The sequence below is a fragment of the Myxine glutinosa genome, chromosome 12 (genome assembly GCF_964187855.1).
Source record: "Myxine glutinosa chromosome 12, kmMyxGlut1.1, whole genome shotgun sequence".
Lineage (NCBI taxonomy): Eukaryota > Metazoa > Chordata > Myxini > Myxiniformes > Myxinidae > Myxine > Myxine glutinosa.
The window spans coordinates 6669703-6683236 of NC_136272.1; the positions used below are offsets into that span (position 1 = coordinate 6669703).

Below are 13534 nucleotides of genomic sequence, written 5' to 3' on the forward strand. Positions count from 1 at the left end.
CCCTGCCTGATGTTTGATGATAGTGATTAACAGAGGGTCAAGAACGAGTCAAATTGAAAGCCAGTTTGTGTTAAAAAAACAAAAGAATTCACATTATCTCTGTTCTGATCTGTCTTTGGGCTGGCAGGTGTCCTAGAGGTATGCACACTCGCCGCCTCTAAGGTAGTCTGCGTGTCAATGTCGGCCCAGTTATAAACTGTCATCCCGGTGTTTCTTAGACAGTGATTCATCAATGTGTGTGCTGTCCCTTGGATGGACGTTAAACTGGGCGTCCTGTCTGGTGGACGTTAAAGATCCCAGGTTGTCCTTCACGAAGAGTAGGTGAGCTGGCACCGGCACTCTGGCCAAATATCAAATTCCTACTCACACCTTGCATTCCCCCTGTCCCAAGGGAAATACGTGCAAAATGGTTAACCCCACAAGGGTGTGGCTACACCCCTCATGTGGGTATGCAGATTAGTAGTAGTAGTAGTAGTCGTAGTGCTGTCTGTGTTGTTATTTAGGAAAATCTTACAAAAGAATGCACGAAACTAGAGAATATGAGACAAAATTTCACATCAGCTTCAATATGGCTGTTTTTAAGGTACATTTTTATTAAAAGTCACATTAAAATAATGGTACACAAAACAACCCAACATTTGCAATGGAGGATGGGTAAAATGTCTAACTTAACACTTTTTTTTGTTCTTTTTTTATTCGTTTTTTACAAACTAGGAATATGAAGTCACTCATAGCTTTTCAGAAACAGAGCACAGTGGAGTAAAAGTAACAGTAACACATAACGTTGTAAAGTTGTCTTCAGAACTGCAGTAATGCTCTAACGTTTTACTTTTTTTTCTTTTTGGAGTGGAAATGGGGGGTAGTAGGGGTAGGTGTCAGGGTAGGTAAGCGAAGGTGCTCATATTTAGGTCTTTGAGTGAACCGGCACCCTCCGGTCACGAACAGTGGTCATTCGGGAATGTCTGCAGATCGACCATGGAGACGAACGACCAGTAATTCTTCCTTGCGTATTGTAAACGTCTTCCTTACTTCCTCCGTACACTACAAATGGGCATCGTTAATGAGCAAATCAAGTGAGATTCGTTCAAAATGGTCATAAGTTATGAGTGATCGTGTCTAGAATTGATGAAACTGCTGCCAACGTTGTGGCCTGTTGTAGTAAACTCAAGTGGATGGTTTTTAATTTCACACAATAAAGGTATTCACACCACCTGTCTCAGTGATGCAGTAAGACCACAACCTCCAAATAATATGGATCCGTATCCCATTTATGGGAGGTTATGAGGTTGGGAAGTAATAAGGGCTTATTTCCTAGTCTACATTTTACTAGTTTTATACGATGTGATGAAAATGTACTTTGAAATGACGAAATGCCGCAGCCGCAGTTGAATTGACTCTACTTTGGGGAAAACAGACGTTAAAGATTAAATGCAACTGCAAGGTCGATGTCATTATGTGGATGGAAAACAATGGAAATCTTACAGTATAAAGGAAAAGTGCCCCGTCTCCATGACGTCCTTTGTGAATTTATACACAAAGTCAGACATAATATATTTGGAAGTCACAGAGGTGGTGCAAGCATGAGCCGCCCCCAAACTACCATCCGTGCCAACGTCATTGAGGATGCCAATGACGGCAAGCTACCGAGTTCCACCTCCAGCCAATGCGCAGCTGCACAGGCAACGTAATGCACATTTCCCACCAAATGCTCTGTTGTACAGTCTGTAGAAGGGATTCTTTTATCATTTATGATACCACCACCACCACATATTTATGACACATATTTATGATTTAACCACCACCATTTCATCCGAATCTGTAACTTTTTGAAAATTAATTAATTAGTTCAATAATTAATCCATTAATCAATAAATCATGAAAACCCTTTACAGCCAAATCATTTGGTCATTGTCATGTCCAAATATCAGCTTCCCTCCAAAGGTGCTTGAGATAATGCGCAGATGAGAAAGAAAATAAATAAGGACTTAATAAATCGATAATAATTAAGTAATTAATCAATTATTTGGTGAATCAAAAAAAAAAAATACCGTTTTTGACAAAGGACTTGCTCACTATTGTGCCAAAATTTCAGCTTCCTAGTTCAAAGAATAGGTGAGATATTGCTCGGACAAACAAGAAAGTGACAGCACTTCCCCTAAGCCCAGTGGCTGTGTTAAGTGTTTGTCTCGCCTGTGTGTGTGTGTGTCTGCTCTATGACGAGCCTTAGGCCATGTATAAAATTTTAAAAAAGTGTTCCGTGTTGTCCTGTTTGAGCTCCGTTTTTTTTTCTCAAAGAAATAGCAATATTTACAGTGTGTGCCCACGGTGTCTTGTATTTTCAAGTAGTAAATGAAATGCAGTTGTAATTACTGTTTGCATTATTGTTGTTATCATTAAACCGCTGTTTATATCCAATTATTTGACATATGTGGGAAAATTACGTGCTCGGACGAGGAACCAAACCCAGGTCCTGTGGTGAACCGTACCTGTGCCCTGCAATCTGGGCTATCTGGGTGACCCTGACCGAGCATGCAATTTCCCCACACATAGAATTGCCACTCTCGCTCCGTTATTGCTTCCGGGGCACTCGCTGTCGCGGAAGATGATCAAATCGACAATGCTTTCAGGAAGGTTTAAAGCAAGACAATTAATTGAATACAGGTGTTCAATGTCACAATGCAGAAGTCTGCTTGAAGGGACGTATTGTAAACATAAAAAATCCCCTAAAGTTTGTTTATTACCTGTTGATGCATTATTCCTACAATGATATGATGTGAAAAATTATGAGTCAGATAGGGGAAATATATATGCATATACCCACCTTAATATAAGTAAATATATATATATATATATATCAGTCACTATGCGACCTTCATATCATCAGTGGAGAACCGCCTCCTTCATATCAATATATATATATATATAGGTATAGCTCTCTATGTCACTCTCACCTTCATCTCTAGTCAGAGCTGAAATTGTCATCTGAAGTATCTGACTCAGACACTTGCCTCTTTCTGCCTCCGCCTGCCCTTCCTGCAAGACCCCAAGATGGGCAAATTTAAAATCATATTGAGGCCCAATCAAAAACAAGCAAACACTCGCTCAATTAAACCACAATGCAAACAGTAAAACGCCTCGTGACCTTTTTTTGCTGCTGCTTTTGGCCTGAAGTCATCATCATCGGAATTCGAACTTCCAGACTCGGCTTTTGGTGCTAATCTTTTCCTCACCTTCAACGGCTTTTCATCTGCAAATAGCAAGAAAGAAAAAACAAACTTTCTCCGTGATGTTTGCAACAAATTCAACAGAACATAAAAATGGCCGAAGAACGTACCGACCTGTGGATGTCCAAAGTAGAACGGACAACCATACCGTGAGGTACTACTCGTGCAAAAGGTAGGCTTAACGCCAATTTGGAGGCGATCGCACACCTGAATGGTGGCGAACTATCCTACTCGGAGTGTGGGGTAACCCCTTGCCGGTATCACAACGTTAACTTGCACCCGTAGGGATTTGCCAATGTCGTTAAATGAGCAACGTGCACGAAGCAGATTGCAGAGTAGGCCCAACACATACCTAGCCATTGAATGGTGAGAAAAAAAACACCGCTGTACACACACAGCTAATCGCCCATCTAGATAGCAATTTACGAAGGGAGATAAACAGCCGAGTAGTTATTCGCGCCTAAGTTATGATTCAAGGCCTTTTAAACATTTCTTTTCTTCAGCTCGCCATATAAGAGGGTACCTGCACCAATTCAGCAAAATGACTCTGCATTTGACTGGGTAGGTCAATTTTTAGTTTGTGTGTTCCAACAATGGTAACATGTCGGGAAAGAAAAGCGGGGACAATATTTCATTAGACCAACGAATGGGTTTAATCAAAGTAATCAAGGTTCACCAAGGAAAAATCCAGGATAATAGAAGTGACATGCGCACAAATAAGAAAAAACAGCTCGCAGGGAAAGATATTTCAAAAAGGATGGCAGCCCATTTCCCAGAGCGCCGAGTTGTTAGGGTTAGGGTTGTTAGGGTTTGGGTTGTTAGGGTTAGGGTTGTTAGGGTTTGGGTTGTTAGGGTTTGGGTTGTTAGGGTTAGAGTTAGGGTTAGGGTTAGGGTTAGGGTTAGGGTTAGAGTTAGGGTTGTTAGGGTTAGGGTTAGGGTTGTTAGGGTTAGGGTTAGGGTTAGGGTTAGGGTTAGGGTTAGAGTTAGGGTTAGGGTTAGGGTTGTTAGGGTTAGGGTCAGGGTTAGGGTTAGGACCACCGAAAACTCCAAGGACCTCCGAAAACTCTGGAGGAGGATGAAGACAAAGGCAAAGGTACTGGCTCGTGAGAAGAAACTCGACATGCAAAAAACGAGAGGTGAGGAAGATCCAGGTCATCTTGCACTAGATTCAGCAGCTAACAAAATGATTCCTTCGAGAGTCTGTAACGCCGGCCAAATTTGATGTTGTCATACTTCTCCAGTAGGCTATGAGCCAAGGGGGTTGGTCGGTACCATACAGATGGAGTAAGGCTCATTGTGATTTTTAGCAAGATATATGTCCCTAGATATGAAAAAAAAGTGATAGCAGTGTATAACTCTCGGCCATCTCTGTGTTATCACCCGAAATATTATTATACGCCCGCGTCGCTTCGCCAAAAAATGTGATATTTGCTAAAATTGGAATAAATATATGTTTTTAAGGACCACAGAGTGCCAATAATTTGCATACTGGATGCCAACTAATATAGTAATAGAAATATAGAACATTTGTGGGGGTTATTTATCAAAATATTGATATAATGACAAAAAATATGTTAAATTTAGTGAAAAAGTGGTCGAAATCGCTTCGAGTTCAGAATTCACATTGTACATTTTTGTCAATATTTCAAAAATGAAAACTCCCAGAGTAACATTTGACCCCTCAAAATCTTCGCAAGGAACCACTGCATTGGAATATATCATTACTTTGTAACATGGTGGTTGTTTGGGGCACATATTTTGGCAAAGTTCAAAATATGTTCAACCATACCCCCTAATTTTGATATTTTGGAACGAAACATAGCTTTTGAACATTTTAGGTTTATTCGTCTACTACTTTTGGTATCTCAGTGTAATTTTTGGTATTAGCTAGTATCCTAAAGTAGGTTTGTAACATCAGCTACATTATATTTCACAATGCATGCAAACTTGCTCCACACTCTAGGTTTATCATGATCGCTCGAACAAATACGATCTCGATCTCGATCTCGGCACTCTGTGGTCCTTAAAAACATATTTATTCCAATTTTAGCAAATATCACATTTTTTGGCGAAGCGAAGCGGGCGTATAATAATATTTCGGGTGATAACACAGAGATGGCCGAGAGATATACACTGCTATCACTTTTTTTTCATATCTAGGGACATATATCTTGCTAAAAATCACAATGAGCCTTACTCCATCTGTATGGTACCGACCGGTCAATTTGGGGGGTCTGGCTCATAGCCTACAGAGGATTACATCTATCATCGAAGATGCCCTATTCCTATCCTCTTCTGCTTCCTCTTGAGCTAATTCAAGCACTCCTAACACATCCATATTCATTCACCGTTCCATGTAAAGTACCAATTATAAGCCATGCAATTATTGCTTCAAGGCCTTAAACGCACACATAAACATGGCCTCCCTGACGTGTAAAAGTATCTTTGTTTTTTAAACGATTCGATTGTGACTAGGTTTTGATCCACATTAGATAATCACTCTTCAGTGATTAGCAACTAACTTTGAACGGGTGGTCATCGCACGATCAGCGATTCTATACATGTCCAACTCTTAAATGCCTTTCATAAATTCAGCCCGAGATGTTTATTTATAATATGAAACTAGAAAGAGCAATCAAAGACTGCAGACCCTCGCCAGGACGTGTTTTCAGTGTTTTTTAAAAAGGCTTTTGTGTTAAAACAAATATGGCGGCCGAACCACGTGACCGATAACGTCATTATTATTTTTTTCTCCACTAATTTATCCCTAGATGCCGCTCAATAAATTTCATCTTTATCGGATGAAGTTTTGTACTTGTCGAATTATGACGTCATAATGGAGGCACCTATGACATCATCTTTAACAGATGTTATTCCACATGGAGAGTTCTTTACAATGATCCATGTCTCAATTTTTTTATATTCATCGCTTTCAGAGATATAGAGGTGCAAAGTTTTTCGGTTTTTCCAAGTTGGCGGCTGAACCACGTGACCGATGACATCATAATTATCATTTAGAATAATTATACAGGTGGAGGTGCACCTATGGTGAAAATTTCCTGTCAATCGGACCAACCGTTGCAGAGAAAATCATATTTATTCTATGCAGACAAGCAAACAAACAGACAAATGGACTCAAATGCAATACCCTCTCCTCAGGCGAGGCGAATTAGGATTTATTTAAATAAAGGGACATGAGCACAAGACATGTATGGACAGATCAAGTGTGATGAGGGACACAATGAAAAACATGCTGGGGTGACCTGGTATTGATGAAGCTCTCAAGGGTCTCCCTCTCCTTACCTAGCACTGCCCTCACTCGATCACGTAATATCCTTAACCTAGCAAACCTCCCTATCTCACACAAGACCACCTTCCAATGGCGTACAGAAACAGAACAACTTAACCCTACCACATTACCGCAAAGTCCTTATTACAGGTAAACATGAGCACACGGTCCACGTTAAGGCCTTACACTTTAATAACTATACCATACCTCACACAGACATAACATACCACCCACCCCTGGACCTTAGCTCCTGCCAGGGTCAACCTAATTGACACTATATAACTCTGTGTTCAAAAAGTATCCGACCTTTATTTTTCGTGCGTAAAAAAGAAGAAGCGAGGGAGGCGATGATTGGTGCACGTATGTAGGCGATCCTAATGCGCACGCGTGAATTTTTTCCCACCTGCAGAAGCTGTCGTTCGACGGCAGACCGCCGATGAGTGAGGACATGTAAGTGAGCGCCGTCGGATTTTCGTTTTTGACAAAATGACGGAAAAACTTGAACAACGCTACTGCATCAAATTTTGTGTAAAGCTTGGCGATTCCCAAGTGGAAACGATCCGCAAGATTCAACACCGTTCATTCCATTATGAAGGAGGATTTGGGCTTCAGGAGAATCTCAGCGAAGTTCGTACCAAAGCTGCTAACGATTGAGCAGAAGCAACTCCGTTTGGAGATCGCACAGGACATGCTGGAGACTGTGAACAGCGATCCCAGCTTCCTCAACACAGTGATCCCTGGCGATGAGTCCTGGGTTTATGGGTACGACCCAGAAACCAAGTTGCAGTTTTGATGCAAGTTTGATGAAACACAAAATTTGATGCAGTAGCGTTGTTCAAGTTTTTCCGTCATTTTGTCAAAAACGAAAATCCGACGGCACTCACTTACATGTCCTCACTCATCGGCGGTCTGCCGTCGAATGACAGCTTCTGCAGGTGGGAAAAAATTCACGCGTGCGCATTAGGCTCGCCTACATACGTGCACCAATCAACGCCTCCCTAGCTTCTTTTTTTTACGCACGAAAAATAAAGGTCGGATACTTTTTGAGCACACTACGTACCTTACCCATTAAATTAGAGAAGGCTGAAGGCAAGACTAAATCTAGACTTACCTAACCCAGGTTAGCGTTCCACCCACGTTGTTTCATCAAAATGTGCATATGTAAAAAATCCCATATATACACAAAAGCAAGTAATTTCATCCCCCACCCTCTTGGTGTCTTGTTCAAGTGTTCCTGCAGGTGGGGAGAGAAAAACAGCACCAAACCACAAACACACCTTAACCACATTTTAACATTTCCAAACATAAATCCGATCGATTGATCACATCTCCCAGCGGATTAGCCGAGCTGGTTAGCGAGCTGGTTAGCGAGCTGGTTAGCCGAGCTGGTTAGCCGAGCTGGTTAGCGAACTGGTTAGCCGAGCTGGTTAGTGAGCTGGTTAGCCGAGCTGGTTAGCCGAGCTGGATAGCGATCTGGTTAGCGAGCTGGTTAGCGATCTGGTTAGCCGAGCTGGTTAGCGAGCTGGTTAGCCGAGCTGGTTAGTGAGCTGGTTAACCGAGCTGGTTAGCCGAGCTGGTTAGCGAGCTGGTTAGCTGAGCTGGTTAGCGAGCTGGTTAGCCGAGCTGGATAGCGATCTGGTGAGCGAGCTGGTCAGCCGAGCTGGTTAGCGAGCTGGTTAGCCGAGCTGGTTAGCCGAGCTGGTTAGCGAGCTGGTTAGCCGAGCTGGTTAGCTGAGCTGGTTAGCGATCTGGTTAGCCAAGCTGGTTAGCCGAGCTGGTTAGTGAGCTGGTTAGTGAGCTGGTTAGCCGAGCTGATTAGCGAGCTGGTTAGCCGAGCTGGTTAACTGAGCTGGATAGCGATCTGGTTAGCGAGCTGGTTAGCCGAGCTCGTTAGCCGAGATGGTTAGCCGAGCTGGTTAGATGAGCTGGTTAGCCGAGCTGGTTAGTGAGCTGGTTAGCCGAGCTGGTTAGTGAGCTAGTTAGCGAGCTGGTTAGCGATCTGGTTAGCGAGGTGGTTAGCCGAGCTGGATAGCGATCTGGTTAGCCGAGCTGGTTAGCCGAGCTGGTTAGCGATCAGGTTAGTGAGCTGGTTAGCCAAGCTGTTTAGCGAGCTGGTTAGCCGAGCTGGTTAGCGAGCTGGTTAGCCGAGCTGTTTAGTGAGCTGGTTAACCAAGCTAGTTAGCCGACCTGGTTAGCGAACCGAACTCCCAATATAAAATGTACCCCAACAAATATCATGGACTGTACAGTATGTCCCTTCAGAGCACATCGGGGGTCACACGTGAATGAGTGGAGTGTTTCCATAAACAGAGCACATATCACAATCCAAAAGACTTGGCAATAATAAAACACGAATCCTAATACAAAAAAGGTTCAAAATCCTTTCCCGCGAAAAGGAGAGAATGCTGAAGTCTTAGTTCTGTCTCTGCCCTCCCCTCCCCCTGCCCCAACCCACTTTCCCACCATGAACATAACAATACATTCTTAGTTTTGAGTATTTGACATTACCAGCTTTGTGAGCAGCTGCTTGTTTCCTGGAGACCACCTTGTGCATGGGGGGTGCACAAAGAGCTGGGCGGCTTGCCTCCTCATCACTCGAACTCACGTCGGCTGCAACACACAACCAACTATGCTTGGCAAAAGTTCACAATTAAACATATAAAAATACATCACCAGTCTGGTGTGTAATAAAACTCTACATCGGTATGTACCATGCCTGCTCAGCCGTGATTTGGCTGCAGAGGCGAGTGAGGGGCTTTCAACTTCATCCCAGCTGCCAGGCGACGAGCTTCCAGACCTCTTTGATTCTGCCTTCGTTCTGACAAAGCATTTCACCATCATCTATTGTTTACGTTTGAAGCACAGCATTAGAGGGATGCAGATATGGTGCACTTGATATCTATTGTTTAAGATTGAGGGCACAGCATTAGAGGGATGCAGATATGGTGCACTTGATATCTATTGTTTACGTTTGAAGCACAGCATTAGAGGGATGCAGATATGGTGCACTTGATATCTATTGTTTAAGATTGAGGGCACAGCATTAGAGGGATGCAGATATGGTGCACTTGATATCTATTGTTTACGTTTGAAGCACAGAAATAGAGGGATGCAGATATGGTGCACTTGATACCTATTGTTTACATTTGAAGCACAGCATTAGAGGGATGCAGATATGGTGCACTTGATATCTATTGTTTAAGATTGAGGGCACAGCATTAGAGGGATGCAGATATGGTGCACTTGATATCTATTGTTTACGTTTGAAGCACAGCATTAGAGGGATGCAGATATGGTGCACTTGATATCTATTGTTTAAGATTGAGGGCACAGCATTAGAGGGATGCAGATATGGTGCACTTGATATCTATTGTTTACGTTTGAAGCACAGCATTAGAGGGATGCAGATATGGTGCACTTGATATATATTGTTTACGTTTGAAGCACAGCATTAGAGGGATGCAGATATGGTGCACTTGATATCTATTGTTTACGTTTGAAGCACAGAAATAGAGGGATGCAGATATGGTGCACTTGATACCTATTGTTTACATTTGAAGCACAGCATTAGAGGGATGCAGATATGGTGCACTTGATATCTATTGTTTAAGATTGAGGGCACAGCATTAGAGGGATGCAGATATGGTGCACTTGATATCTATTGTTTACGTTTGAAGCACAGAAATAGAGGGATGCAGATATGGTGCACTTGATATCTATTGTTTACGTTTGAAGCACAGAAATAGAGGGATGCAGATATGGTGCACTTGATACCTATTGTTTACATTTGAAGCACAGCATTAGAGGGATGCAGATATGGTGCACTTGATATCTATTGTTTAAGATTGAGGGCACAGCATTAGAGGGATGCAGATATGGTGCACTTGATATCTATTGTTTACGTTTGAAGCACAGCATTAGAGGGATGCAGATATGGTGCACTTGATACCTATTGTTTACGTTTGAAGCAAAGCATTAGAGGGATGCAGATATGGTGCACTTGATATCTATTGTTTACGTTTGAAGCAAAGCATTAGAGGGATGCAGATATGGTGCACTTGATATATATTGTTTAAGATTGAGGGCACAGCATTAGAGGGATGCAGATATGGTGCACTTGATATCTATTGTTTACGTTTGAAGCAAAGCATTAGAGGGATGCAGATATGGTGCACTTGATATATATTGTTTAAGATTGAGGGCACAGCATTAGAGGGATGCAGATATGGTGCACTTGATATCTATTGTTTACGTTTGAAGCAAAGCATTAGAGGGATGCAGATATGGTGCACTTGATATATATTGTTTAAGATTGAGGGCACAGCATTAGAGGGATGCAGATATGGTGCACTTGATATCTATTGTTTACGTTTGAAGCAAAGCATTAGAGGGATGCAGATATGGTGCACTTGATATATATTGTTTAAGATTGAGGGCACAGCATTAGAGGGATGCAGATATGGTGCACTTGATATCTATTGTTTACGTTTGAAGCAAAGCATTAGAGGGATGCAGATATGGTGCACTTGATACCTATTGTTTACGTTTGAAGCACAGCATTAGAGGGATGCAGATATGGTGCACTTGATATCTATTGTTTACATTTGAAGCACAGAAATAGAGGGATGCAGATATGATGCACTTGATATCTATTGTTTAAGATTGAAGCACAGCATTAGAGGGATGCAGATATGGTGCACTTGATATCTATTGTTTAAGATTGAGGGCACAGCATTAGAGGGATGCAGATATGGTGCACTTGATATCTATTGTTTACATTTGAAGCACAGAAATAGAGGGATGCAGATATGATGCACTTGATACCTATTGTTTAAGATTGAAGCACAGAAATAGAGGGATGCAGATATGGTGCACTTGATACCTATTGTTTAAGATTGAGGGCACAGCATTAGAGGGATGCAGATATGGTGCACTTGATATCTATTGTTTACATTTGAAGCACAGAAATAGAGGGATGCAGATATGATGCACTTGATATCTATTGTTTAAGATTGAAGCACAGCATTAGAGGGATGCAGATATGGTGCACTTGATATCTATTGTTTACATTTGAAGCACAGAAATAGAGGGATGCAGATATGGTGCACTTGATATCTATTGTTTAAGATTGAGGGCACAGCATTAGAGGGATGCAGATATGGTGCACTTGATATCTATTGTTTAAGATTGAGGGCACAGCATTAGAGGGATGCAGATATGGTGCACTTGATATCTATTGTTTACATTTGAAGCACAGAAATAGAGGGATGCAGATATGATGCACTTGATACCTATTGTTTAAGATTGAGGGCACAGCATTAGAGGGATGCAGATATGGTGCACTTGATACCTATTGTTTAAGATTGAGGGCACAGCATTAGAGGGATGCAGATATGGTGCACTTGATACCTATTGTTTAAGATTGAGGGCACAGCATTAGAGGGATGCAGATATGGTGCACTTGATACCTATTGTTTACGTTTGAAGGACAGCATTAGAGGGATGCAGATATGGTGCACTTGATATCTATTGTTTACGTTTGAAGCACAGAAATAGAGGGATGCAGATATGGTGCACTTGATATCTATTGTTTACGTTTGAAGCACAGAAATAGAGGGATGCAGATATGGTGCACTTGATATCTATTGTTTACGTTTGAAGCACAGCATTAGAGGGATGCAGATATGGTGCACTTGATATCTATTGTTTAAGATTGAGGGCACAGCATTAGAGGGATGCAGATATGGTGCACTTGATATCTATTGTTTACGTTTGAAGCACAGAAATAGAGGGATGCAGATATGGTGCACTTGATACCTATTGTTTACATTTGAAGCACAGCATTAGAGGGATGCAGATATGGTGCACTTGATATCTATTGTTTACATTTGAAGCACAGCATTAGAGGGATGCAGATATGGTGCACTTGATATCTATTGTTTACGTTTGAAGCACAGAAATAGAGGGATGCAGATATGGTGCACATGATACCTATTGTTTAAGATTGAGGGCACAGCATTAGAGGGATGCAGATATGGTGCACTTGATATCTATTGTTTACGTTTGAAGCACAGAAATAGAGGGATGCAGATATGATGCACTTGATATCTATTGTTTAAGATTGAGGGCACAGCATTAGAGGGATGCAGATATGGTGCACTTGATATCTATTGTTTACGTTTGAAGCACAGCATTAGAGGGAAGCAGATATGGTGCACTTGATATCTATTGTTTACGTTTGAAGCACAGAAATAGAGGGATGCAGATATGATGCACTTGATATCTATTGTTTAAGATTGAGGGCACAGCATTAGAGGGATGCAGATATGGTGCACTTGATATCTATTGTTTACGTTTGAAGCACAGAAATAGAGGGATGCAGATATGGTGCACTTGATACCTATTGTTTACATTTGAAGCACAGCATTAGAGGGATGCAGATATGGTGCACTTGATATCTATTGTTTACATTTGAAGCACAGCATTAGAGGGATGCAGATATGGTGCACTTGATATCTATTGTTTACGTTTGAAGCACAGAAATAGAGGGATGCAGATATGGTGCACATGATACCTATTGTTTAAGATTGAGGGCACAGCATTAGAGGGATGCAGATATGGTGCACTTGATATCTATTGTTTAAGATTGAGGGCACAGCATTAGAGGGATGCAGATATGGTGCACTTGATATCTATTGTTTAAGATTGAGGGCACAGCATTAGAGGGATGCAGATATGGTGCACTTGATATCTATTGTTTACGTTTGAAGCACAGAAATAGAGGGATGCAGATATGGTGCACTTGATATCTATTGTTTAAGATTGAGGGCACAGCATTAGAGGGATGCAGATATGGTGCACTTGATATCTATTGTTTACGTTTGAAGCACAGCATTAGAGGGATGCAGATATGGTGCACTTGATATCTATTATTTAAGATTGAGGGCACAGCATTAGAGGGATGCAGATATGGTGCACTTGATATCTATTGTTTACGTTTGAAGCAAAGCATTAGAGGGAT

The 13534-nt window shown here is 41.7% G+C and overlaps 1 protein-coding gene across 1 annotated transcript in view; it reads right to left on the reverse strand.

Moving 5' to 3' along the window:
- Positions 1-571: 571 nt before the first annotated feature.
- Positions 572-13534, reverse strand: part of LOC137415052 (DNA topoisomerase 2-beta) — a 287321-nt gene continuing 274358 nt past the window's right edge. The window contains exons 33-37 of the mRNA XM_068100610.2: positions 9225-9331; positions 9022-9123; positions 3143-3247; positions 2952-3033; positions 572-1041 (exon numbers count right to left, since the gene is read on the reverse strand). Of these exons, the coding sequence (XP_067956711.2) occupies positions 2960-3033; positions 3143-3247; positions 9022-9123; positions 9225-9331 (388 nt within the window). The 3' untranslated portion in view covers positions 572-1041; positions 2952-2959. The remainder of the gene's footprint in view (positions 1042-2951; positions 3034-3142; positions 3248-9021; positions 9124-9224; positions 9332-13534) is intronic.